General features: G+C 39.1%; 2 protein-coding genes across 5 annotated transcripts in view; one reads left to right on the top strand and one right to left on the bottom strand.

Annotated features, from left to right (window-relative positions):
• Positions 1–5,047, bottom strand: part of klhl38a (kelch-like family member 38a) — a 6,089-nt gene extending 1,042 nt beyond the window's left edge. The window contains exons 1-5 of one of the 2 annotated variants that reach the window (XM_081702744.1): positions 4,920–5,043; positions 4,778–4,826; positions 2,211–3,567; positions 439–544; positions 1–329 (exon numbers count right to left, since the gene is read on the bottom strand). The exon at positions 1–329 is cut by the window's left edge and continues 1,042 nt beyond it. In XM_081702744.1, the coding sequence (XP_081558870.1) occupies positions 40–329; positions 439–544; positions 2,211–3,566 (1,752 nt within the window). In that variant the 5' untranslated portion in view covers position 3,567; positions 4,778–4,826; positions 4,920–5,043 and the 3' untranslated portion in view covers positions 1–39. Of the gene's footprint in view, positions 330–438; positions 545–2,210; positions 3,568–4,777 lie in introns of both variants that reach the window. The other variant, XM_081702749.1, reaches the window with a different exon arrangement.
• Positions 5,048–6,118: 1,071 nt separating this feature from the next.
• fam91a1 (family with sequence similarity 91 member A1) lies at positions 6,119–27,269 on the top strand. Of its 3 annotated transcripts, none has more exons than XM_081702755.1 (24): positions 6,119–6,407; positions 6,862–6,946; positions 7,121–7,272; positions 14,226–14,283; positions 15,892–15,959; positions 16,189–16,302; positions 16,681–16,771; positions 17,123–17,185; positions 17,499–17,605; positions 17,766–17,804; positions 19,068–19,180; positions 19,322–19,431; positions 19,554–19,663; positions 19,876–19,962; positions 21,591–21,720; positions 22,028–22,176; positions 23,354–23,488; positions 23,587–23,700; positions 23,832–23,904; positions 24,002–24,145; positions 24,414–24,533; positions 24,691–24,814; positions 24,946–25,015; positions 25,138–27,269. In XM_081702755.1, exons 1-24 carry the CDS (start codon positions 6,336–6,338, stop codon positions 25,321–25,323), a joined length of 2,514 nt encoding a protein of 837 aa, XP_081558881.1. In that variant the 5' UTR covers positions 6,119–6,335; the 3' UTR covers positions 25,324–27,269. The 3 variants fall into 3 exon arrangements, with proteins under 3 accessions (XP_081558881.1, XP_026857603.2, XP_026857604.2); XM_027001802.3 differs by having other exon boundaries at positions 24,429–24,533; XM_027001803.3 differs by having other exon boundaries at positions 24,432–24,533.
• Positions 27,270–27,907: the final 638 nt, after the last annotated feature.

The raw sequence follows: 27,907 nt of genomic DNA on the forward strand, positions 1-27,907 counted from the left end.
TGGATGCCTAAAGCAGTAGTTAGGCCCCCTTTTCAGCAGTCATGGTGGGTTGGGTCGGTTGGAGACACAGATTAGGGCTAGTGAGCCATGGTCAAACAGCTTGAAGGGTAAAGAGCCCTTAGACGTCCATACGTCCACTTTAGGGTCATAGCACTCGAAGCAATCTGAGTCCTCGATGGTGTCGTGGCCGTTAAGGAAACGGCCCCCTGTTACATAGACCTTGTTGTTGATGACAGTGGCCGAGTGGTGCATTCTCCTCTCCCGCATGTTCTCACATTTTACAAACTTGTTAGCTTTGGTATCATAGGCAATCACCCTTCTTGTGTATCCTTGTGTATATAGAAAAAAGGAAAATCATTTAAATACAAATTACTTTTATGCTTGATTAATATTTTTCCATGTACAGTATTAAAGATGAAGATAGTATACTAAGCTCACCTCCAATTATATAAATCTTGTCTTCTATGACAGTAGCAGGTGCACACACATTCTTCACTGTCCGGGTCTCCAATCTAGACCACATGTTCCTTGAGATGTGATAAACCTTGAGAAAAGTAGGAGGTACAGTTACATGAAAAATAATAGTATTTAATCACTAATGTATTTAATTACTGATTTTGGAAGAAAAGATAATACAACATGGGAAAAAATTAATGTCTAGGTGTAGCCGAGTAATGGGCAATCAAGACAATCAACAGTCATGACATGCACGCTGCTAATTGGGTGTAACTGACTCATTTAATGAAAGGGGCGTGTTTTAATTAATAGCAGTGTGGAGTTCAATTAGTGAGGTCATTCATTCTATGAAGAAACAGGTGTCAATTATGGGCCTTATTTAAAGAAGGAGGGCAGCAAATGTTGTACCTGCTGGTTTTAGCCCTTGCTCAGTGAGTAAAATGGGTTGTTCCAGACATTGTACCAAAGGAGAATGAACTTTGATCAAGAAGTTTATTGGAGAGGGGAAAATGTATAAAGAAGTGCAGAAAATAATTGGCTGCTCAGCTAAAATGATTTCAAATACTTTAAAATGGCAAAAACATCCTGAAACACGTGGTAGGAAAGGAAATACTACCATCCGCGTAGATCATAGAATAACAAGAATGGCAAAGAAGCATCCAATGATCAGCTCCAGGGAAATCAAAGATCTTCAGTTACCTGCGAGTACTGCAACAATCAGAAGCTGCTGACGTGAAGCCAAACTATTTGCAAGAAACCCTCATAAAGTACCATTGCTGAAAAAAAGACATGTTGAAAAGGTTACAGTTTGCCAAAGAACACATTGACTGGCCTAAAGAGAAGTGGTGCAACATTCTATGCACAGATGAGAGCAAGATTGTTCTTATTGGGTCTAAAGGCCACAGACAGTTTGTGAGACGACCCATAAACACTGAATTCAAGCCACAGTACACTGTGAAGACTGTAAAATATGGAGGTGCAAGCATAATGGTTTGGGGATGTTTCTCATACTTTCGAGTTGGACACATTTATAACATACTAGGCACCATGGACCAGTTTGACTATATCAAAATACTGAAAGAGGTCATGTTGCCTTATGCTGAAGAAGAAATGCCCTTGAAATGGGTGTTTCAGCAGGACAACGACCCCAAACACACCAGCAAGCGGGCAACATCCTGGTTCCAGACCAACAAGATTGATGTTATGAAGTGGCCAGCCCAATCTCCAGACCTCAATCCGACTGAGAATTTGTGGAGTGACATCAAAAATGTTTTTGATGCAACACCCAAGAATGCAGAAGAATTGTGGAATGTAGTCCAGTCAGCTTGGGCTGAAATATCTTCGCAGGTGTCAGATGTTAGTTGACTCCATGCCACACAGATGTAAAGCAGTTATGAGAAATAAAGGTTATACAACTAAATATTAGTTAAGTGATCAACAGAAAAGCTAAATCTGTAAACAACTTTCAGTTTATACTGTAAATATTCAAGTTTATAAACAGCCCATTATTCTTTTTTCTTCACTTTCAGTTTAAATTTTTTTTATTTCGTTCATGTTTTCATTTAGAATTGAATGTGCAGTGCTCCCAGTGCCTTTGTGTATATGGAAATAAATACTATTATGAGGATTGAGCTTTTTCTCAGTTGTTTTAAACACACTGCTATTATTTTGCACATAACTGTATGTAGTCAATAAGGAGAGTTTAGGCCAAGAATTCTGCAAGCAAATTAAAGATGAACTCTGCCACTAGATACCTGTATTAATCTCACTGGGTTCTGCATGGAGTCCTCCCCTCCGAAGACATAGATCCTCTGGTCATTAGCAGCCACTGCAGGGTGCAGGACTGCTGTGGGCATAGGCGCCATGGCCTCCCACTGGTTGAACATGCTGTTGTAGCGCTCCACTGTGTTAGAGATCTGCCTGTCGGCTCCAACGCCCCCCAACACAAAGATGAAGTGCAGGTAAGACACGCTCTGGTGGGCGTAGCGTGCCGCCAGCATTGGCTCTGCTGTCCTCCACTGGTTGGTCTTCAGCGAAAGGGTGTAGACCGTGGCACTGACAGCACTGTCTCCAGATGCCAGGCTGAGGCTGAGACCTCCCACCACGTACAAGATGCTGTGTATGCAGACATACGCGGCTTTGTAGAGGCGCAGAGGAAGCTTGGCCAGCCACTGCCAGCGCTGCGTGCGCTCATCATAGAGCAGCGCCTCCCGCGATGTCTGCTCATTGTTCTTGCGTCCGCCCACCACCACCAATGTCTCACGGCAGGTGTAGCGGCGGGGCGTTATCCACAGGGGCTTTAGCTCCTGTGTGCACCTGGCGCTGACCGAAAACATCAGTCGCCGCACAGACTCGATAATTTCGGTGCAGAGTGTGGAGGACTGGACGAGTGGGTCGTTGGCTATGAACTGGAACAGGTAAGTAGGATGGATGTAGCGAAGGCGCACCCTCTTGAAGAGGTCGTGGATGGCGCCACGGCGGGAAAATGGGTCATGGTGGATCCAGGCAAGGAGCGTCTCAAACACCTGCTCCTCCTCAGCACACAGCCTGTCATCCTCCAGGTAGCACATTAGCTCGGGCAGTGAGAGCTCACAGAAGTCCTCTGAGGCGGCTACGTCTGAGAAGCTGCGCACAGCCATCTCCTTTGCCCTGTCCCGCAGGCTGTCGCAGTGTAGGATCTCTGATAGGCGTATCATGCTCAGGCAATTGTCTGGGTTCAGCTGCTCCTGCAGGAAGGCGGAGCAAGCCTCAAAGAGCCTTGTGTACTGCAGCATGGATGCAGCCTGCATCAGAGGCAAAACTAGCTCCATCGTTATGGTGATGGCTCCTGTGTAGATGTAGTCCACGATGCCCCCCAGGACTTCTGATGTGATGCCCTTCAGGTCCACCCGGGTCTGGCTGCTCTCGCGAAAGTTACTGCAGAACATGGCACGAAAGTAAGGGCTGCTGGAGACCAGCACGTTCCTATGGCAGGGGATCTCTGCGTCCTCTGTGCACAGAAGCACATCGGTGAAGACCCGCTCGAGCCTGAGGCAGTTCAGCTGCCGCAGCAGGTGGGTAGGCAGCTCCTGGTCCTTGAATGGAAAGACCTCAAGTGATGAACAGGCCATTCTATAATCATCAAGAGAGAAAGACAGACATGCATACACACAGAGCAACAACACATTTAGTGTTCTTTTAAACAAAGTATAACCCAATACTTGTCCAGGAAATGAACCTCTGACGTTTTATTCAGGTCTAAGTGAGTGATATGTTTTCATTTGTTGTTGTTGAACTGTCATTAGTTGTTTGCTGTTAAAATTCCATTTGCCCTAAATAATCTTAACACATTTTCCAATCAAAACCTATTTTATCAAAGCACTTGTTTCATATCCAAACTGGGTCTAAGCCCACTCTGGCTGTGCCCTTGACAGCTTCACTGCTTGGACGAGGGCATTTCATAAAGCTATTATTGGCACCAAGTTATCCAATCACCCTAGAGACAGCTACTGATTTTATTTCCCCTCAGATCACACAGACCACTGGGACTGTTATTTTGGGATGTTAATTGTTGTAATTTATTATTAACTGTGTTTATTAAGATTCTGAGCAGTGGTATTCCCCAGCCTTGTCCCACAAAAAGTAAATTACAATTTATATTTAAAAAACACTTTTAAAATTAAAAGTCCTTAATATAGCAAGACAGCATTCTCAGTTGTTTATGCAGTTGTCCAAAGTATCAACACAGGAATCAAGATCACATAATCCACTTTAAAATGGTCTGAGTATATAACTGCAGCATTGACTGCAGCTATAGGATTATCTATGGAGCAAATTTGAAATACCAAACAAATATGTAAAAGTACAAACATTTTGGCCTTATGATGATATGGTGTAATGTGTCCAAGGTAATCCTATAATTACCTGACAAATTATGTAACATCATAAAATCAGATTAGAGTGTTCAATAAAGACAATGAAACATCTAGCTCATTATAAAACTAAAATGACTGAATAAGTAGCAATTGAATTCATTTTGTTACAGCAGCAAAACCACTTCCCCTTCTGGACACACTTAAATTCCTTTGAGGGATCACAGTGAACAAACAAATCTGTTGATTAATAAACTGAGAAAATAAACTAATGAATATCTTCTGCAGTTCCTCTCAAGAACTAATTTGCACTAAGTGGTAAATATAAGAGATAAATTGTTATTTGAAAATAAAAATCCATTTAATCATTTAGAATATGAAAAGTAATAATTTCACTGGATCCAGCTTACTACCAGTTTAAATTGCTCTGTGACATGAATTTTATAGACCCAAGTGAGATGATTGCTTACCTCAGCCTTTAAATTCCAATGTGCCTGGACAGAATCAATCACGATTCAGCTGCATTAAAACAAAAAACATTTTTCTCAAAGGTCACAAAAAAAAATCAAGAAAAAGGGTAACATGGCCACAGAGAAAGGTTCACTGAGGTACCAGGTCAGGAGCTTGCCATTAGGCTGCTGTGTACATTCCAGCTCCCCAGAATAGTTTTGGTGTCTGCAGTTGTCTACACGCCTTTTACACTCGCCTCGCTTCTTCCCACAGCAGTTAGCCATGCACCATGTGCTCTGTGTGTTTACAGTGGCAAGGGCGAAAAGCCTATCTTAGCCAAGGGACAGACATGGGGTCGGCGGTCTATGACTGCCCCTTAGTGGTCTTGTGTAACCCAGGAAGCTGGTAAATATAGAGCTGTGCTGATGGTTGGATGGAGTGGGGGAAACAGCTGCATATCTGGAGCCATCACCTAGGTTCACCTTGGACTGGGAAGGTGAGGAAGACCATGTCGGGTTTTTCCTTCAGTTGGTAATCGTTACATTATTGGCACAGGTATACGGAGTTGTGTCTGACAGTGTCTAAACTGAAGTTTACACTGACCAGTGGCCAGGACTTAGTTGACACTCCAGAATAATGTGCAGCTGAAGCTGAGGTAAACTGTGAAGACCTTAGGGGAAACGTCATTCAAATTCAGCTACATTGCCTCTCTGGACAACACCAAAACATACAAACAAAAACAAAGAAACCCCAAACAAAGTGTTTTTCATACTGCAATTCTGATGCTGAAATGTATTTAATAAAAAGAATCGATTTCATTTCTACTTTGAAGAGGTTTGGGCCAGAGTTTCAGATAGTTGGCTGTCATCTTTGCCTACAGATGCTTTTTGTTTCGGGTAAACAGATATTGCTTGTTAGCGCTATCAGCATCAGCATCTGGGGATAACATGATTTACTGTCATGTTGATTTTGCCGTAGAGCAAAGGTAAATACATATGCACGTGGATGGATTGGATAGCATTTAGAGACGGGAGTGTGCAAGACTATCATCCTCAGGAATGCACTGTCCGTTACACCCAACGAGCAAGGCATTTGGACACCTAGGCCAGCAACGTCTCAGACACATAAGCACAAGAAATGTTTCAATTTAATTTATGTAAAATAATATAGTCCAAAGGCACGTCAAACATCATTACCCCCATTACAAAAGGAAGGGAAGGGATTTTTTTTTTTTTAGTAATCTAACAGGCCTTTGTTTTAAATAATTAAGCAGTTTCCTCAAACACAAGCGATGCGCGGAGCCGTAATATATCTTTCAGTACCTACAAAGTTAATCCCATTCATCACGTGCTGAGCGGAAGTGACGAACATTACCAGAAGCGTGACGAAGGGTTGCTTGAAAATACAACAAGGAAGTGGACATTTCTGAACATCGCTAAAATAACATTCAAACGAGAGACGGTTTGAATTTTCAGGTGACCCAGTTATTGTAAAAAGTATCGGGGGGTACAGTCGTCTTGGACTTACCCGAAAGCCCGTTGCTATCAATTTACATAACCGTGGCTCCCGAATCCAGCAATGAATACGGACGTGGAATTTCACATCAGACAAAATTATCCGTGGAACAAGCTACCAGCAAATGTCAAACAGGTACTGTCGCTACTTAACAAGCTAGATAATGTTTTGCAAAAAAACCCACGCTCATTTCGACAGATTTCCCGTCACCAGTCAGTTGTCATGTGTTTGATAATTGAGCTGTGTGTTTATTGGGCAGTCTGCATCGTCGTCCTCGTCGTCCTCGTCGTCCTTACCGTTTCGAAAGATTTTGTCATTCATCCGTAGCATCAGATTCCTTTTGCAGCAGTGCGGGTAGCTCACCTGCAATATGTCGATATCAGTGATACCAGTGAAACATAAAACATGCAAAAATAAGTTTATCTTTAGGTAGTGAATGTTTAATGTCATTATTACCGGCCACCGTGCCATCTAAATATCAGGTTATTAAATGTTTGTCATACATAATTATGCCTTTTAGAACTACTCCATGGGATATCGGGATGCGTAATTCGACTTTCGTTTTTGTCACTATTTCCCCAATTTCCAGAGTCTTGGAAACTCGCAGCGAGAGTACGACAAGCATGTATTGCTATACAGTATACGAAACCAGTTACGATACCGCAATAACCTAGGTAAGTCATTCACGCAGTGCCACAACATACTTGAGCATGATTTCCCACAGCAGCGATAAAGAAATGCATTTTAACATAAATTTTGTCGCAGTCAAGTCCTAAAAAACCTTCTTTTGAAGTTTTTCAAACATTAAAATAAATTAATGTTTTAAAACGGTCTGTTTCCCTTTACAGTAAGGCATGTGAAGAAAGAGGAGCGGAAATATTATGAGGAGCTGTTAAAATACAGCCGTGAGCACCTCATGTTGTACCCATACCATCTGTCTGACATCATGGTTAAAGGATTGCGAGTGACACCCTTCTCCTACTACATCAGCATAATGGAGGTGCAGTAAACTATTTTACTCCTCTGTAGATAAATGTGTTTTTGGTCATGTGTTTACATTTTGTGAGTTTCTTTCATTCTTAATTACTTTCTTGCTTTCTTTATTTCTACATTTCTTTCTTACTTATATTCTTTCCTACTTACTGTACCAAACGAGTTATTCTTGCTAGGTTTGTTACAGTATACTTGTGGCTCTGCTTGTGTTTTGAAAACATCTCATAAATAATTATTGCAGTAATCTATTTGCACATAATGAGTCTTATACTCTCATACTCAGTAGCTGTTCTTAAGAAGAAATTTCTTCTTAAAATCCCACCTAAGCAGTTTTCACAAAGAATCTGACGTTTACTAATGATTTATTTGGGTTTTGTTCTTAAGAACATAATCTACACACACACACACTTGAGCCCACTTACACACATGACATATTTGTACAAAATAACTATTTGTTGCAGTTTCTGCAATTCTACTGTTGTGTAATATTATAGGATTTAAAATGCAATAATATTTAAAATAATTATTTTCATTATTTTAGAATGCATTACGGTCTTTTAAAATAAATAAACACAACTAACGCGTCAATTCATTTGAATTATGTTACTTGGGAACCATGCCATCCATAATCAGTGAAATAATATTTAAGAACAGTTGCATCTCTCTCTGTCCATTTTCCAATAATTTAGAAAAAAAGTCAGAATTGTGAGTAATATAGTCAGAATCAGGGGCTGATTCTCATCAGGGTGAGCCATTGGTGCTAAAATCCCCAAATTATTTTTCTATCTCAAGTTTACTAAAATAGCACAGTTTAGCCCTATGGACAGTTTTAAAAGGTATGCTACACTATCTAAGCATTAAGCAGAAGATGGATAACATGACATATGTGTTTTCTTATGAAAGCAAGATAAAGTGTAGGGTGTGGTGGAGATTTTACACATTTCAGGTTATTGAAGAACAAGCAAAGCATCTGATTTATAGATGGATAACTTGACTAAAAATAACTTTACTGCTGGTGAATTTGAATCATTACCATTATAATTCTGTCTGCTTGCAGCCTTAGTTAAACCTGATTCAATTAGGTAACATTACTAAGAAATATTTTCAGAAAAATTCAAAGCCATATGTTTTTGTTGTTGTTTTTTTAGCCAGTGTTGTGCTTAAATACCTCAGATACAGTTGTAACCCTTGACTAACTTTATGCTCAATTCTGGCTGTTCTAGAATTATATTGACCACATATTTTGTGGTCAGACTCAAGCCATTGAGGGCTCTATTTTAGCAACTCCCCTGGTCAATCGTCAGGATTAATGCTGGTAATGAGAAATAAAGTTGCAGTTAAGCAAACCTTTAAAAAAACATTTCCTTTTTATGTGGCTGAAATGAGCTTCCACAGATTTCTGGTGTGCACATAACCCTGCAGTCTCATGCCCTTTTATGGGGATTAGCGGGGCTTTTACTTATGATAATTAGTGCTTTCAATTTATGAGGACAATGGGATTGGTCGTAAGTATAAAGATGTGAACAATTCTGTGTTTTAAGAACATGTCATGAATATGATGTACACTATTTCTCAGGACCTTTCTCAAGAACAAACTAAGGAAAAACGTAGGAAGATATTGATGAATGAGGTCTGATAATACCCTTTTGGATACCAATCTTAATGCATATCCATATCATAACAGTGTAATGGCCTGCAGTGAAATACATTAGTAGTTGCTAATTTCTATTCATGGATTCATATGCTGAGCTAATGTTTAGTTAATCTGACAGTGAATAGTCTTGTCCTGTAATTGTAGCAGAATTCAAACACCCCCCACACACATGACTGTCTCTAGTCATGAGCAACGCTGTAAACTGAGATCTGTCACAGCATATGGGTGCCTTGGACTGACCATTAAGTTGTCAGTCTGTGTCCTCTTGGTTTATTATTTTATTTCCTGTTATGATGGAGAAACAAATACACTAGTCACTAGTCAACGTAAAGGATTTGTTTGCGGTTATCTGCTTGGCTTGCTTGTTATAACTCATGCACCTTAACAATAATTCTATACGTAGGAGCGCAGGAGAACAGTGACAGAACACTGAGGTGTGCATATTAGCTAGTCTTTGTGAGTATAACTGGGCTACCAACCATAGTAGAGTTGGAACTCAAGACTTGTGATGGCATGCACGACCTATTCTCAGTGGAAGAAATGCAAATTCGTAGGTGCAAATTTAGGTCCTAGACCCAGGATCAGTGATGGCTGTTTACCGCCTAATGGTTTGTTGTCCTCTAGGGGAATCCTCATGCGTCACTGTGGCTCTGAGCCAATAAGAGGTTGAGGGGAAGAGTTTTGAGGAGAAAAGTCTAATCTGCTAATCTGAAACATGTTTATCAGTTAAAAAGAAATATGATGAAACATAAAAAATTGGAAGTGTCATATATTTCAAGTATACTTCAACTCATTGCTTTGAGGTCTAACATATCAGTACATCATACAATAAAATGACTTTTACTGTGATATCAGTGAAGTGCAAACTGTAATATGACATGCAAAAAGGAAACCAAACCCAAATCAAAGTAAACTTAAAAAACAGTGATTTTATATGTGGTAAGGAGAACTGCTCTTTCACTGACACTCCTATCTTAATTAACAACTGATTATTCAGTTTAAATGGGAAATGATTGTCCAATCACGTCTATCAATCTCCATCTGGATATAGGAACTTTAAACAGTTCCAAAAAACTGAAAGTTGCATGTTCTGTTTAATGCATCCACCTCCAAAACTGCATGCAGAAAGAGTTTTCTGTGTTATTTTACTTCATTGTGCTTATAGACCTCAGGCATACATGTTTATCTTGCCTCCTAAATGCTACTATTGACATAATATTCAGACATGCTATACTCAGTGACTACATGTAACACACTGGACTTTCTCTCTTAGATGGTTAAGAAAGGGATAGGATTATTTACACTTTTAGATGCACATGGTGGTATTAGAGCTTGCATCATGAATTAGACCTGATTGCATCGATGGCTGTGTACTCAACACATGTGCCGGTCAACTGCCAGAAGTGCTCACAGACATCACAAACCCTGAGACAGTTTGTGAGCCTACATGCTTTACGAAGACCACCATAGTCCCAGTCGCTAAGAGGCCTGCCATCCCATGCCTGAATGACTGCTGCTCTGTGGTACTGACCTCTATAATCGTGAAGTGCTTCAAGTAGCTAGTCAAAACCCACATCTCTTCCTCTCTTACAACAATCATGGACCATCTCCCATTTGCATGCTGCACAAACATATCAAGGACGATGCCATAGCTCTAGTGATGCACAGTGCTTTTACACCAGGATAAGAAAAACACCTATGTGAGAATGTTGTTCATTGACTACAGCTCTGCTTTCACCACCACCATCCCAGCCAGACTAACAACAAATCTATAGGACTTGAACACTCATCTGGTCAACTGGATTACAGACTCCTGTACTCCCTGTACACACATGACTGTGTCGTCATGCGTGACTCAAATATAATTTTCGCTTTTGCTGATGACACGACCATCCTGGGCATCACCACAGACAGTGACGAAACAGGGATGAGCTTGTAGTACTAGCAGAGTGTCTCAACATCAGCAAAAGTAGATTGTCATGGATTACAGGAGGCAGCAGGGGATGGTCATGCCTCCTAATACATCAGCAAGGCACCTGTGGTAAGATTCAGCAGTATGAAGTTCCTCTCTGATGACATGGCTTGGTCCCTTCACACAAGGGCAGTGGTGAAATCTGCTCATCAATGATTACACTTACTGTAGAGGCAAACATCTTCACATGCACAGTAGAGAGCATTTTGGCCACCAGATGCATTATCTGGTTTGGAAACTGCTCACTCCATGGTTGTAAGGCCCCCCACAGTGTTGTGAGAACTAGAGATGGCATGATACCAATTTTTCTGTAGTCCTTCGATACATTATCTTGTACTTGAATGTGACTGGATATTGATACTGAGCCAATATTTTCTCATTTAAAACCACTGGAGCTGTGGGAAATTTTTGTGTGGGGTGTGTTAGAAACTGGTCACTTTGAACCAGATCTATTATATAAGCAATTTTTTCAGATATCATGAATGGATATGACAGACAAATATAAATGAAATTGTAAAAAACAAAAACTTTGTTTCCAAGACTAAAGCGTTTACTTTTTTCCTTCCATTGCCACAGTGGGTGTCTCTCTTAGTGAGACACTATTTATCTTGTTCATCATGTTCTTAGCTGTACTGTGCTTACCTCTAACACACACTCACAGACACACATACACATGTATATTTCTCTCTCTCTCTCTCTCTCTCTCTGTGTGTGTCTGTCAGCTCAGTATGGCTGCCTTACTGACTCTTGAAATTGACTCTGTAGTTCATATGCACTTTTTTTTTATTACTGAATGCAACTTTAATTACACATCAACTTAATATTGACATTATAATTGTTGTCCTTGTGAATTTCAGTGGTAAATCACTTTTATACCTGTCACACACCAAACACTAGGCATTACGTCTGCAGAGAGAGAAAGGTACTATGACTGACTATCTTTTCATTTAAACTCTGCTTAAAACCAACAGAAATTTAATCTGATGATGATTTTAAGATGGTTATTCTTTCTAGCCAAAAAATAAATAAATCTATGGATTGAGTTGGCTGAAGTTAACTTATCCTCTAGCTTCTTATTCAAAGTTTCTATTCCACACTAAAGCCATAGAATAATTAACTTAATGAATGTAGGGAAGGAGAGTACTTTTCTTGTTTCATTAATCTTTCTCCTCTCTGGCTTGGTTTGTAAGCTTTCTCCTTTCTCCAACCCTGAACGTTTCTTTATTTCATGGCCAAACTATAAACGTCATCAGTTGTTTGGTTTTTTTTGTAAATAATAATCAAATTTTTTTTACATTTATAAGCAAATCACTGTTGGTCATGGTGTTAACTTTATTTTGTCTTGTTTTAAATACTCTCACTAGAAGGCAGATAGCCCAGTGTGGAAAAGCTTATCAGAATGATAGAATTGGAAATCATACATTTGCGAGTGCATGGATATTTGCATTTGAGCATAATACTTTTGATTATTAATGTGAAGAAAACACTTCAGGTAAACTATACAGCACTGTATAAACTGTGCTCAAAGTAGCCCAGCTGTTATCACGTGGTGTGCTGCTGAAAAGCACCACTGTGCTTTTTTCAGGGTGGATTTGTGACTTTATTGGGTCAGTTTCTTAAATTTCTCCACCAATATCTGATCCAGCATTTTATGCTGATATCGACCCGATTCTTATATGTAGTATCGGATTGGTGCCAACTGTAGTGAAAACAGCTGAACTTATCATTGGCAACAATATTCCAGACTTACAGGCCATCTTCCATACACGTAGTCTAAGGAAGGCCCTCAAAATCACCACAGACTGCAGTCACACAGTACATGGACTGTTCAACATACTGCCTCAGGCAAGTGATATTGCAGAATTTAATCCATAACCAACAGGTCTAAGAATAACAGGATCTGTAATCCAGTCACCACTCATCCTCCCACTCTTCCACTCTCCATTCACATTGATAACTTAACACTCATTAACAATCTCTCCTTTGATCTCTGTCACTTTAGGCATATTGCAGTATTTTAAATAGTAGTACTGTCATGGTACTGTTGCTAAAGACTCAGTTTTGTCTTTGTGCATTATATGCATTTATTACATACTCCATATACTTAATATATGTAATATGCCATATTGTGTAAAATTACAACCACTCATACTGCTGCTTCATCTGCTTATTACACTCTGTCTACAGTCTTTATACACTGCAAGACTGCACGCAGCTACTATTTATACCGTTCTAGCTCACTAATCTTTTATTTAAGAGTATATATATATATATATATGTGTGTGTGTGTGTGTGTGTATATATATATATATATATATATAATGTGTGTGTGTGTATATATATATATATATATATATATATATATATATAATGTGTGTGTGTGTGTGTGTGTATATATATATATATATATATATATATATATATATATATATATAATGTGTGTGTGTATATATATATATATATATATATATATATATATATATATATATATATATATAATGTGTGTGTGTGTGTGTATATATATATATATAATGTGTGTGTGTGTGTATATATATATATATATATATATATATATATATATATATATATATATATATATATATATATATATATATAATGTGTATATATATAATGTGTATGTATGAATGTATGTATGTATATGTATATGTGTGTGTAATATAAATACACGAAGAAGATTCTAAGTGAGTAACTGCAGTGTACTGTAGTAAGAGATGTAGAGATATTCAAAATTGTAGTAACGGACCCAGTTTCCAGAGAAACAGAATATTTTGGACAGAGGTCCTTCATCAGCTGTGCATGTAAAGTTTTCTACACTTCTTGTACATATATAAAACTGCATTGTACATACTCTTATGAATATTTGTACTTTGCAGTGCACAGCTCTAGATAACCTGTGTCTCACACAAGCATTTCAATGTACAGCTGTCTTTGACTTTCTGTATACATGACAAATAAACTTGAAACTGTATTTGTGTTTGAGCCTCAAGCCACATTCATGCTGAATTTAGTACAATACCACTTTAATCCATAACACTAAATTCATCATAAGTTTATTTTGCACATTTTGTACATAATAACCAAAGGAGTGTTTTCATTTTAAAGATGAGGTACTGCCTCAGTGGTGGAAGAAAATATGAAGTAACATTGCATGGTCAGTGGAGGGAGATGCCTTACATAGTTGGTTCCTGGGAATTTGTCTTAACAGTTACTTTTCTATTCATTCTCTTCACCCGAGACATGACTGGATCGTTGATGTTGGCGCTTTTGTTCTAAGTGGAAGTTTGAATGCACTCTCTTTACTCTCTATTCCCAGGACATCATGAACAGTGAGAAGAGTTATGATTCCCTGCCCAACTTCACTGCTGCTGACTGTAAGTTCTCTCCACTTTTGCCAGAGCCACTTGTCTCTGTAAAGCTGAAGGTTATTAACCTTTATTAATTCACAGCCATTCAGACTTAGCCACAAGGGATTTTGATCTTTTAGCACCTCTGGACAGAAAAAACTCACAAGCAAAATAAATGCATACATATGTGCTTATTATAATTCATTAGTATGACTGGCATTTGTTGATGTTGTTAATGTATAGATGTAGAATGCATTGGACAAATATTCTCTAAGATCAATAAACAAATCAGTATGGTGCCTCCAGGATAGTGTTTTGTCTGCTTGGGTATAAAAATAATATTTCCAGTCATTGAAACATTGAGAGAGTGCATCTGAGTGAGTGAAAGATGGAATGACTGAGTGAGACAGCGATTGATTGAGACAATGATTAAGGGAATGAGCACAACCATCTTACAATATGAATAAAATATTTATTTTTGAAGGCTTGACAATGATTTGTAATTAAAGGTATGAGCAGGATGGTGAAATTCTGCAATGTGTTTTCTTTAATTTGTTCTGGGTATAGGTTGTTACTTTCTGTTGAGTCTGATGGAGATTTTTAAATATTGCATTCATTTGAAACTGTCGGATTCATAGCAAAATATTGAGGTGTAATAAGTTCTGGGGTTTGCTGATTTGCAGATCAAAATACAGCATATTGGCTCAATAATGATATATCCACATACATCCATGCACTCTACAGAATCTGTTTAACCTATTTAGAAATCTTTTTGTTTGTGAAAAATGTCTTTATTTGAAAATGCCCTCTTTGCATTGTTAAATATATTATAGCCATTTATACATTGTGCTGTGGAACAGTGGCATCTATAAGGTGGTATCCTTGATGAGAAATAATTCTTATAAACCTACTGGTCTAAAGTTGCTCAGATTGAGTATTCTAGGTTCACTGTATCTCTGTGCCTGAGTGGTTTAAATGTGGGATGATGGTAAGGGTGGTTGGATTGGGGTGCTTGGTCTTTGTAAAAGGCTCATCGCAGTCCTCTTGGTCTAATCCCTCAGTCTCAAACAAAAAGACCCTTTCCACTCTGCACGGCTCACCCCACAGCAGAGGTGTATAAGCTTAAGTTCAAAAAAGTAAAAGTACTGAGATGATTTTGAATCACCAAATTGATCTCACTAATGAATTCTGTCTACTGACATTGCTAATTAGCAAAACCAGGCAAATACATCAAAGTACTAAAGATGACTTTCTGAACCTGAAATATAAACCTCTTCCCCATAGCCTCTGGCAGAGCCTAGCATGTCAGGCCTGTTTCTCCTCAATGATCACAGTCCCCTGAGCGATTGAGCGATTAAGGGAGCGAGAGAACGAGTAAAGGAGTATCAGGTGGAAGTGTGAGCATGAGGATAGGGCTTCTGAGCTTTTTCTGGTGCTATAGATACTGCCCATTTTGGGAGAGTCTGCGCTGGAATTGTATTTGCGCATAATTTGTTAATGGTGGATGTCGGTGGTATGATCTTTCTGAATATTCTCTCTTTAGTCTAATATCAATATCAAATAGAATACTGTAAATTAGCTTTCACTGGTTCAATGTCTAAGGTGTGTTTATGGGAGTAACTGTCTACCCTTCAGGTCTGAGGCTTCTGGGCATTGGGAGGAACCAGTACATTGATCTGATGAACCAGTGCAGGTCGTCCAAAGTAAGAAAAAAAAAAAAAAAACTCTGTCACAGTTCTTTCATGTTATTGCAGCTATATTAGTTGACTCTGGAACTGTTTAAGGGTTTTGAACACAACAAATGTCAGATGGTTCTCAAATCTGGCTGTTTTCAAGAGACCCAGTGTAGATAGTGAAGCAGTGCTCAGTCATGTCCTGTACATGTAATGACATTTTTACACTGTTGCCTAAGGAGCATCTGTCTCCGACCAGAAATTTTTTCGCAGAAAATCAGCAAGAGACCTTCTGCCAACGAAGCCAGTGGAGATCACTGTAGAGCCCTGGTGGGTAGCACAGACTGGGTACATCACAGAGGATGACATCAGGGTGAGGGATTGAAAATAACAAACTCCAGTGCTCTGGATTACATGATGCATTTTTGGAAATTGAATAATTAATTGAATAATTGACAATGCTCGGTAGCACAATTAATATATGCTATTTTCAGGGTGCATAGCATTGTTTTTGAGATAAGAACGCTCTTACTAAAATGTTTCATCATTTCTAACATGTCATGTCATGCAATGTTTTTCTTTTTTTTTTTTTACCACCAAAACACTGCTTGATTGAAACTAGCCAAATTAAAACTTGTAAAAGTCTAAAACTCTCAGCGATCTGTTGTTCAGAACTACTTATGTGAGAGTTTGCATTTGGGTCAGTGTGTTGTACTGTCGGTCTGAGTGACATTGTGCTGGTTTATTATAGATCTGCTCCCCAGCAGAGAAGAAGGCTATTGATAAAATGATAGACTCTGGACCCCAGCTGGCTGGATCGATGGAGTTCAACGTGGTCCTCAGTGAGTGCCATATCCTTATAGGAAGTGAAAGGCATAATGAGACACCTCAGTGCAGTGTGCAGGTGTCATTTGAGTCAGTGTGCATGCTGAATATTGATGAATACTTTTAGAAGAGGGTAATTTGGACGGCTGCAGTTATCCGGGTTAAAGGCTTGTGTTCGGATGTTTGCTATTCCCACTCTGTTCCAATTCGTACTCTGAGTAAACAGAAGAACTGTTCCTAGTGAAACATTAACATTGCTAATGCTAAAACAAAAGCAATGCTTAATTTGGTAGTAAGGGCCTATAACATTCTAATGAATTGAAGGACAGTGATAACCATTTTTACTCCATTTTTTTTTTCTTTCAAAGGTCTGTATAACAGAGGCTATATATACCTTGATGTGCCCATATCTGATGACAGCTGTATATCAGGTTTGTGGTTATCAGCTGAAACAATGCAGCATTATTTTTAGACCTCTCAACTAATGTGTGGTATTAGAGCCATTGACTGTTTACATGGTGTAACCCTTTTAAAAGCTTTTAGCTTATCATGGCCAGCCAACATTTCTCAGATTTGCAGTTTGTGTGTGTATTAGTGGCTAGAAGCATCAATGGCTCCCAGGGGAAAATGGAATAATTACACATCCATTTGGAGAAATGGCAGAGAAAACATTTGAGCTACAGTGGCATGGGGTTGCCAAGCAGATACGCCACATCTTTCCTTTTGGCTCCTATATGTTCACAGTACCACCTCTGGAAGGATTTGTCATGAACAGGGTCCAGGGCGATTATTTTGAGACACTCCTGTACAAAATTTTTGTGTCTATTGATGAACAGACTAATGTGTCCGAGGTATGTCAGCATTTGCTCCATACTTTCTAAATGTACCTTTTGGTTGTTATTAGAATATTTTTCTCTCTTTCTCTCTCCCTCTCTATCTTTTATTTCCTGTAACATAATAATAATAATAATAATAATAATCTTTTTTTAACCCTTTGCTTTGTGTTCTTAGTTGGCTAATGTACTGGAGATAGACTTGGGCCTGGTAAAGGTATGTATTTTGATGTTCTTTCCATGGTATGTTGGATATAAAATGATGCCAATCTTACAGACTGACAAATGCAAATTCAACACACACAATAGTTATTGCTACTGACAAAATGATTAGGCACTTTTTAAAGGCCACTGCACTTTTAATAGTTTCAGATTAAGCCGGTCTTTGAGCCTGAGGTGTGGGTATGTGGGCAGCTTCACTATGTTCACTCCAAATACGGAAAGACATACATTTTCTTTGTAGCTTTTAAGTACCATTTCATCAGCAGGCACAGTGGAAAATAAGTTTGTTTTGGTACATTATGTTCACGTAATTCATTTGATTTAAAATGCCAAATTGAAAGTGGCTTGAAGGACCTCATCTTTACCAATGAATTTATTTTTTACTTGAGGCTGTCATTATTCATATTCATTATTTTGTTATTTTTCTAAGACAAATTGAATAAAATGTGCATTGGCTCAGTCCCCTAATTCTGTTACTTGGAATCCATTTATTCAGTTTAGTTAATGACACTGGATGTGACTGACTAAATATATAAAAACTAACTAAATAAATGTGTGTGTATGTTGGTATTGGGGTGTGGGTGTGGGACAAAAACACCATAGTCCTCAGCTGCAGAGTACACAAAGTACATGTACACAGTATTGTGGTGGCCTCCATACTTGAGATATATGCAAATTGTATATAAATTGAACCACAGACTGACAGATCATATCCATGTCCCCCATGGCATGGTCACAGACTGGGAAAATGGTCTCCCACTGAACTGGGGCCTGAATCCGATCCAGTCTGACTTACTTTCTTCAATACCATTCTCTCTGTTGGAAAGAAACAGTTTTATCTCCATGTATGAATATTCTCCAATTTTAGTTTTCATTCCTCTTCTTGGTGAATCAGTTCAGGTCTGTGGGCTTCTGATTGCCACCATGTACAGGACAATGGTTTGAGAGAAGTTCTAAAATTCCTTTTTGCCAGGATATGCTTAGCAATGACTTTGGCTGTGTATATCTATTAGGGAAAAAATAATGTGACGTCATGGTGAAATGTCACAATAATTGCCTGTGTTGCTATCGACATGATTCCTGCCAGTTTCCTAGGGAAACTTTCTAAAAACTCAGCAGTTATCTTCTCTTTTCGAATAATAATCAGTTGATGGTGAAATCTGTTTTGCCTGAGATTTTTGTTTATTTTTTTCCTAGATTTTTGTTTTATTGGGAATAGTCATTCTGAGTGTGTGAACTGTGTATGTCCTGAATGCAGAATGCAGTGTCAATGTACTGCCGCCTGGGTTTCGCTATAAAGAAAGGTCAGGTAATCAGCCCTGACCAGCTGCACCCCTCATGGAAAAGTGCCCCCTCCATCAACAGGCTAAAGTATGTGAGCTGTAAACAAATTATTTTGTTGATAACTGTAATTGCTCTGCAAGATTTCTTTCAGTAAATCATATTTCAGAGCTAAAGCTAAAAGCATCTTCAGGTCTAGTGGTTCATTAGGTAGTGTGTTCATGCTTTCAGGAGCTCTATGGACCCTCAGAAGATGCTGCTGTCCTGGGAGGGGGGCAGTCCAGTAATGGAGGCAGGCTCCTCTGCTACTGACACAGACACCACTAGTCTAGAAGACCAAGGTGAGGGGGCTCTCCCAAGGTCCAAGAAAGTTATGTCCTTAGTTCAAGCACAATCACAGCAGAAAAATAAATTCTGAACATTTATGTTATAAATTTTGTTATTTTTTTCTGCTCTACTGTAGACACAGCCAGTGTGAGCAGTCTAAGCATTCCTGCAGCTCCAACCAAGAGAATCGCCTTTCTGTTTGATTCCACCCTCACTGCCTTCCTTATGATGGGGAACCTTTCCCCTGTGAGTGACCAGTACCTGCATAATGCTTTTGTAACACAGTTGTCTGTTTTAAAAACCTGCTTCAATATTAAATTATTTCCTGATGTTATTATATTGCTCCTGCATACTGAAATTTTGTCTTTTTAACTTTGGCTTGTATAAGAACATGTGCTCGGTTTAATGTCGTGACCCCGATTACTAAAAATGAGCAAACTATTTTGTGTGTGTTTCAGAACTTAAAGAGCCATGCAGTGACCATGTTTGAAGTGGGCAAGCTGTCTGATGAGACTCTGGACAGTTTTCTGATGGAACTGGAGAAGGTAAAGCCTTCATTATAGGGTGCCAAGGGAAGTGAGCCTTTCACAGGAGACAACCAGTCTCATTCTGTGTGCTCTCACACAGTGAGCGGGGCTACGGCCAGGCAAGCCCACTGATGGATTATGCAAGATACACACATACATACTCACCTCATTCTGCCCTTTCCGCTGTTTCATTACATACACAAACATACCAACTCAGCATGTATCTTTTTAAAGCTTATTTCTTTTAGGTTCACAGATGCACACACATTGTGTGTGATGGTAAGTTCTATTCATAAAGCCAGTTCAAACAAAGGTTGTTGTCTGAAGTGCTTAACAAAGTCAACAGTTTAGTTGACAAGAAATTTCATACATGACAACAGCATAAAATACACAGACCTATTGGCATCTCTCAAACATATTGCCCACTCTTCATACACCATTAACTGAGGGAGCACATCTAATGTTCAGTGTGTTCCACAGTTTAGGTATAGTGACTTCAAAGGTTCAGTCACCTCTGAGCTTCAGCCGACACCAGGGAAGTCTGAAATAACTGATCTCAAGACCTCAGAGACCTATGGCTGAGTAAGCATGGAACAACTCACCCAAATGGGAATAGGATTTCCCCCCCCAAAACTTTCAAAATCAATAAAACAACCTTGAATTGGTTCCTATTATAGACAGTAGAGACAGCCTATACTGGGGTGATGTGATCCCTTTTCTTGCCACCAGTGAGCAGTCTAGAGGCTGCATTCTGTACCAACAACAAATTGGCTATGGAAAACATGCAACAACAAATTAAAAATGTTGAAAAGGAAGAAGGGTCTTGATTTTAGAAATTTCTCTCAGTTGATAAGAGTTTTGACAACAAGTTTTCCTGAGGACAGGATTAAAAAAATTGCAGATTTTTAACCTGACATTTAACGTACTGTGACCATACTTCAGGCATTTTGACAAATAGTATGTGAACTTGGAGGTGCCAAATAATTTCATCTTATTTTTGATTAAATTAACCAAATTATTCTTCATCCAATATTTGATATCCTTGTGGTACTCACTGAGCTGGATCAGTCAGCACAGACCACAGTAGGAGGGCTAAATGTCATCAGTGTAGCAGTGGAAAAGGTTGCTGTACTTCTGATTAGTATTACCCAGTGAAAGCATATATAGTGAGAACAGCATGGGCCCTCAAATGTTTATACTTACTAAGGCCAATATACCCTTGAAGAATCCCACAGCTAATTATGGAAATGGAGGAAAAGAAGTTGCCGACAATGTGCTAAAGGCATTCATTTAGGATTTTATGATCTTCAGTGTCAAAAGCTGCATAGAGGATTAAGATAGCATTGTTTGTAACCTTTAACAAGGTAGTGCCTTTGGTATGTGTGCTAAACCACAAATTCGAAAGAAAAAATAGATATAAGCAAAGTTAAGAAAAGGCCACTTTCTCTGATACTTTGAAATTTGGAAATGTGCCAAAAGTTACTAAGATTCCCTGGGGATAATGTTTTTTGAGGGGATACTGAACTACCGTGTGTTTGAAACACACAGGAATGATTCCAGAGGTTGAAGAGATGTTACATCTCTAGAGGATGTCTAAAGTTCTCTAAAGCAATTTTAGGCTGATCATACAGTGTTGCTGTATGCAGGTGGAGAGTACAGCAGAAGGAGAAGCACAGAGGTATTTTGATCATGCACTGACCCTCAGGAATACAATATTATTTCTGCGCTACAACAAAGAGCTCACCCCTGACCAGGCTCCTGACATACCAAATATAGGTAATCCACCAATAGATTTTTTTTCTTATTTCTGCCATATTGACTGAATTATTGTGATTTTGATATTGTGATATGTGTTTTTGTTAATAGTAATTGTTAAATTAAAGTTGATGTTATCAATATGATTCCTTGTACTGATACTTAAACTATAAACTGTCAAGCTTTCTGAGACTAATTCCAGTGTTTCTGCATTAACAAAATGTTGTAAAGATTACTGTGCATTTGATTGGATGTTCTCAAGTATGGAAAAATGTTTTTCGCATACAAACTGGCTGGCTAGAACAAGTGTGTATGTGTTTCTCTCCAGGCCTGCCCTTGGACCTGCTCCGCTGTGAGAGTCTGCTGGGATTAGATCCTGCCACCTGCAGCCGTGTGCTCAACAAGAACTACAAACTGCTGGTTTCCATGGCACCACTAAGCAATGAGATCCGACCAATCAGCAGCTGTACACCTCAGGTAGCCCCTGCCTCCACTGAAGGCTGTATTAAGAGCCACAGGCAAGAAGATAATCACCCACTGGAATTCCTATTATTTTGTCTGCGTTTGTGTGCTTGTATTGTGTTTGTGTTTGTGTATGTGTCTACATGCTGTTTCGCTGGCATAATTATCGGATCAAGAATGTAGTTCAGGCTGAGAAACTGTTGCATAAATTTGCAGACAAATTTGCTGAGTCTAAGAGATTGTTAGAGCATTTATTTACAGTAGCCTGACAGTATTTTTTATCTAAGTCCACATTCCATGCATCTTTCATTGCATCTGTCATTGATGGAACTTGGACTTCCAAGATTGTACTATAAACCTTTGAAATCCCCCCTCTTGAAATCTCAGCCTAATTAATAATTTCATACATTATGGTGAGCTGGGATTTTGGAGAAGTTGGGGGAAACAATATCAAATAAAATGTCTGACTCATATCTGAAGTGATGTTTTGCTGGGAGATGATGTTTATTTTAGAGCTGAGTGGAGGCAAAGTAGTTCTTAACAGAGAACTGAGAGAGAGCATAGGCGGAGTGTATGCCAAAAGAAGTCACTTCCATCAAATGTGGAAAGTGAGAATGACATTTCTGTGAATTAAGTCGAGTTAAAACCATACACATCAGAAACCGCATTCATATTTTAAGCAAGTGCTTTCCTAGATTGTTGTTGCCTATCCTGCTCCAAGGTAGAGGGAGTGAATAACACAGGAGGGCTGCTAAAGTTACTGGATAGCAAGAGGTGGCTGCAATTTTAACCTACTATGCAGATGAGTCAGCTGGATCTACCCAATATAAGAGGACTCTGAGTAGCACTGAATATTAATATGCTTGAAGATTTGGTAATGCTTAGCCACCTGCTATTTTGGGTTTCTGTAAGTGCTTCTTGTTGATATGGGCTGCCTTACGATTCTACATTAAATATAAGTCTAATTTTGAGAAAAAGGATTTGGGAATGAAACAAAGTAGGCATTGAAATAAATAGAAAAACTTGGGTAAAATATTATTCACCACATTAACCTTACCGATTAAGACAAAATGTTTTTTAACTTTGTCCTGAAGTTTTTAACATTAATGCATGTCATTCTTTTGTCATGTGTGATTTTGTTTTCAATTATGACTGTTGAAGAATAATAGTGAGGAAATGTGATTTCTTTCAGCACATTGGGCCAGCCATCCCTGAGGTCAGTTCGATTTGGTTTAAGCTGTACCTGTACCATGTGACTGGCCAGGGCCCTCCTTCTCTGCTGCTGTCCAAGGGCTCCAGGCTGCGCAAGCTGCCAGAAATCTTCCAGGTCAGTCTCATACAACTACATATAATATAAATTGCTCATGTTTCTTATCTCGGACTAGGGCTATTGGGAAATGGTTTCAAAGGATGTGGTTTTATTAGGCCTATGACAGGCTCCTGATTACTTCCTGGGGTCACGACCCTGGCGTGGTTCCCACATCAAATGTGCTGACTATGCTGAATGATGCCTTGACTCACTCTGCGGTGCTTATTCAGGTAAAGAAGTCTAATATCAATGCACAGACACCCCACCTCATGACATACAAGCACACCTATATAAATCTGTACACATATTCTGCACAGAGGCCTTTCTTGACACTGGACCCCATTTCTCTGTATGTCCACAGGGTCATGGCATGCATGGCCATGGGGACACAGTTCATATCCCCTTTCCTTTTGATGAGGAGGACCTCAAAGGAGGTACCTTGTCTAACATGCCCTCACATATGTCACACACTCAGATGTTACACAGAACATTCTAAACAGATGCCTCTCTATTGCCTGTGTCCTGCCCTAGAATTCTCCTACTCAAACATGTGTGTGCACAAGGCCCTGAAGATTCTCCAGTCCAAAGTGGACCTGGAGCACCAGTGTGGCTACATCACCATGCTGAAGTGCAACAACAGGCACCGGCGCAGGCCCAGTGATGCTGACACAGGGGGTGAGTGCCAGTGCTTGTCCTCAGCTGTCCACTCCGCCAAGCTGATGGGCTGATTAAGAAGAGACATTTAAGAGGATAGTTCGTCAGCAATTGAGAGCTAATCGACCAGAGTAAATTACATTAGAATAAAAAATAACTACCAAATGTTTGCTGGTCTTCCCCCCCCCCCCCCCTCCTTCCTAATTCACTTACTCTTTTAATTGCCCTGTCTATATCTGATTACATTATGCCTGGTCCTGATCTGTGCACTGATCTGTACTGAGTGCAGTGTGTGTTCTGTCAGGAGAATCAGACCTTGGTACAGGTTTTGATGGAAATGGAAGCAACGAGTCTTTTGAACTAGTGACCGAGGAGAACAACGATGGTAATAAGAAACAGGGAACAGAAGGTATGTCTGGCCGACACCCACAGAGAGGCTGGCTGACTAATGTAGACTCTTGGAACTCTTGGAACTGCTCAAAGGAAATCCAGTGTCCTTCTTTACACATGGCAGGACACATGTATCAAAATTTGCCTATTTGATTCATATACATGTCCCTTTATAGTGTCGTCCAGTGAAGATGAGTGGGTCCCTCTGGAGTTGTGCTTTGGAATGCCCCTGTTCAGCTCTGAACTTAACCGCAAAGTATGTGAGAGGATTGTCTTGCACAAGCTCTGCAGCAAAGACAGGTAACCCCCAAACGCCCCAAATACATAATAGATATTATAAAGCAGGGTGTTTTAATACACAGCATACTGAAGGGTGACCTAAGGAAGATTATGGTAATTAAACAAGAAATACTTTTTGCTTCTGCCTCTAGTCTTCAAGAGCTACTGCACTCGAGCCGAAAACTGTCCTTGCAAGTTCTGAGTTTTGTCCAGTCATTCCAGGTAAAGCTAAATAAGGTTTGCAGATTTATAGTGTTACAATGGATATCAGGTATTTACTCCCATTTTAAGGAATGTAATCTGTAATATACTTTTGTTTTTTTTGTTTTTTTTCTAACTCTTAGGATTGCAGCCAGCCAGCTGACCCAGACAGTGGGGTGTCAGGCCCCCTCAGTCAGCCCCCAGCGGAGTCCGGCGTCCCCCTGCCTGCCCTCAACCTACTTTTTATGGATGGCCAATTGAAGGAGTGGAGCGGCCGAGCCCCGCCCTCCCTCCACATCTCTACCATACAGAGAGACCAGCTCACATAAAACCACACCTTGTAAAAGTCTTCACCAATCCCTCTTCAGCTTCTCACCATATCCCACTCATCCTGATCGATTCCTGAGTCGCCAGTGTTGCTGTCTTGGCTCTGTTGTGCATTCAGCCCAGCATTTCAATGCCCTTGCTAAATCTGGATGTTTCTATCGACCGAGCCAAGAGTAACACTAGCACTGATTAATTGAGATGGATTTGATCAAACTCTTAATCTCTCCTATTATCAAGAATCAAATTTCACCTCATTCAAAGATTTTTTCAGTATAAATATACAAAATATTCTCACAAAAGTGTGACTTGTTTCATGTATATGGACCTTGCTTGGAACATGTAGGACCAAACGTGGTTGGATGAAGTCCTCCAGGTCTCTTGTATATGGCTATTTGTACTGTCATGTGGTGTGGCCCTATGCATGATAATCATTGCACAAAATCTCAGAGGAGTAATTTGACTGATTGAATAGGGTATGCAACCATGAAAATAGAGTTTTTCCTTTTGCACAAAATCTGTGGATGATTTTTTTTTGTGTGTGCTTTTGCAGTTCCTTTGGCTTAATTGTTATCATTTCAGTGTAGATTTTTTTTCCCATCTGCAAAATATTCCTTCACCATTGGGTAACCACAGAGCATAGGAGCAATATATGGTTCCACATTTTTTCTATACTATGTGGTAACACCAAAGATTATTATTTTTTTTTTTAACAGCAATTTCAGTATGTTTTTTTTTTTTTTTTTTTTTTTTTTTTTAAACATTTTATTTTATTTTTATTTTGCAGCCTTATAAATGAGTTGCATGGTGCCCAGTAGACTGCAGTCAGCTCCATGCTTGTGCTGTGGGCCTCTTCATTGGCCGGTTTAAAGGATACCCATTTGGACTGACTACTGTTTTTTAGTCCAGAAAGTACCAAAGCCTAGGAGTGGGCTGACATAAACAGAGAAGACCATTCATCTCTTTAATATTTGCTGTATATCATTGAGAGTTTTAGAAGAGATAATGTAGCTTTGCTACAGTGTTGAAAGATTTAGAGCCCTGAAGTGGTGTCACCATTTTTTTCCTATTTCCATTTTTCCTTTCCTAGGAATGCCGGCTGTATTTCCCTCTTTGGATTCTGTAGTAATTGTTGACTATGGAGTTTATGATGATCTTGATGACAGTGGTACAGATAAATAAGAGATCTTGGTGCAGCATGACCATTGTGTGTGTGTAGTGTGCACCATTCTCACACCTTTGTCCAAATCTTCTCTCATTCCCTCCAGTTCAGCCCTTCTACTGATCTCCTAGTTCTTGCCTATACCTCTCTTCTAGATTAATGAGAGAAATCCAAATCCCAGTTCCTTACCAAGCCATCTCAGTGTTAGAGAAGAACTGTTAGTTTTATAAATTCACCCTGCATTTTAGGAACTCTTTGTTGTGGTGTGTTTGATGGGATTGTGAATAATGCTCTTGTAATCAAATGGGTCCAAAAGTGACATTCCTTCTTACCCTCTCCCAGCCACATAAAATATATAATGCACCAATATGTAAAAAATATATGATAAAATATGAATAAATAAATAAATATGTTACAACAACCTTCCCCTAAAGGGTATTTAGGGATGCGGTCCTTGCCTGAGGGAGTGTGGTGTGGAAACTGTTTTCCTGGGCTGGTTTCAGGATTGGCCATAGCCCGGTTTGTTCCCCATTGCCCCCGGTAACTGTAATTACTATGGCAACAGAAATGCAGAATGTCACCAGGGGGCAGCTAGGTTCCAAAATGGGTCATATCACTAGAGTATAACGCAAATGAATGCAGAAGCCTGAGCACAGGGAAGGCACTGAGAGCACTGCAGGATTGGACTTGATAATTATGACTGATGAGTGATGTTATTTATTTATTTATTTATTTGGTGTCAATGTTTTTCTCCCTTACTGCAATCTAGAATACATATTGCTTTACATATTCCTGATATTGCTATCTATTTAAATTACTTTCCATTTCACAGCAACTATCATGCTTTTTATAGAATTCATTTTTAAAACTGAATCTTTCAGCAGAGTACTCATTTAAAAAATATTCACCTCTTCTTGATTGATTGATTTATTTGTAAGAAAACAACATCTAATCTCACAGTTATTTTCCTTCTTACTAGTTACATATTTCTCCAGGGCCCCTGGTTGTCTTTCAAATTCAAACCAGCTGTTGGTGGCAGAATACTTGCTATAATCAGTCTTTCCAAAAATATATAATATGCTGATGGCAGACAGACCTGCAGAGATATAAACAAAACACTAACACTAAGACTAACAATACTCCTGTGAACCAATCTAAGGATGCTGACATGGATAAAGGCTTAAGAACACAAACTATGTATATACTGTGTGTGTGTGTGTGTGTGTGTGTATGTATGTATATATATATATATATATATATATATAAAACAACATTTTGGAAAGGGGTCCTTGATCAGCTGAAGGACTTCTGTCTGAAACGTCCTGTTTCTCTGGGAACCTTGTGTACTTAACTATATATATATATATATATATATATATATATATATATATATATATATATATATACACACATACATATATATATAT

Source organism: Electrophorus electricus, chromosome 2 (assembly GCF_041902795.1).
Source record: "Electrophorus electricus isolate QZ-2024a chromosome 2, ASM4190279v1, whole genome shotgun sequence".
Taxonomy (NCBI): Eukaryota; Metazoa; Chordata; class Actinopteri; order Gymnotiformes; family Gymnotidae; genus Electrophorus; species Electrophorus electricus.

Coding starts and splice junctions, on each gene's coding strand:
- fam91a1 (XM_081702755.1), top strand. CDS start 6,336: ATGAATACGGACGTGGAATTTCACATCAGACAAAATTATCCGTGGAAC. Junction 19,664..19,875: donor TGATGGGGAACCTTTCCCCT/GTGAGTGACCAG, acceptor TGTGTGTTTCAG/AACTTAAAGAGCCATGCAGT. Junction 24,146..24,413: donor CAGTGATGCTGACACAGGGG/GTGAGTGCCAGT, acceptor TACTGAGTGCAG/TGTGTGTTCTGTCAGGAGAA.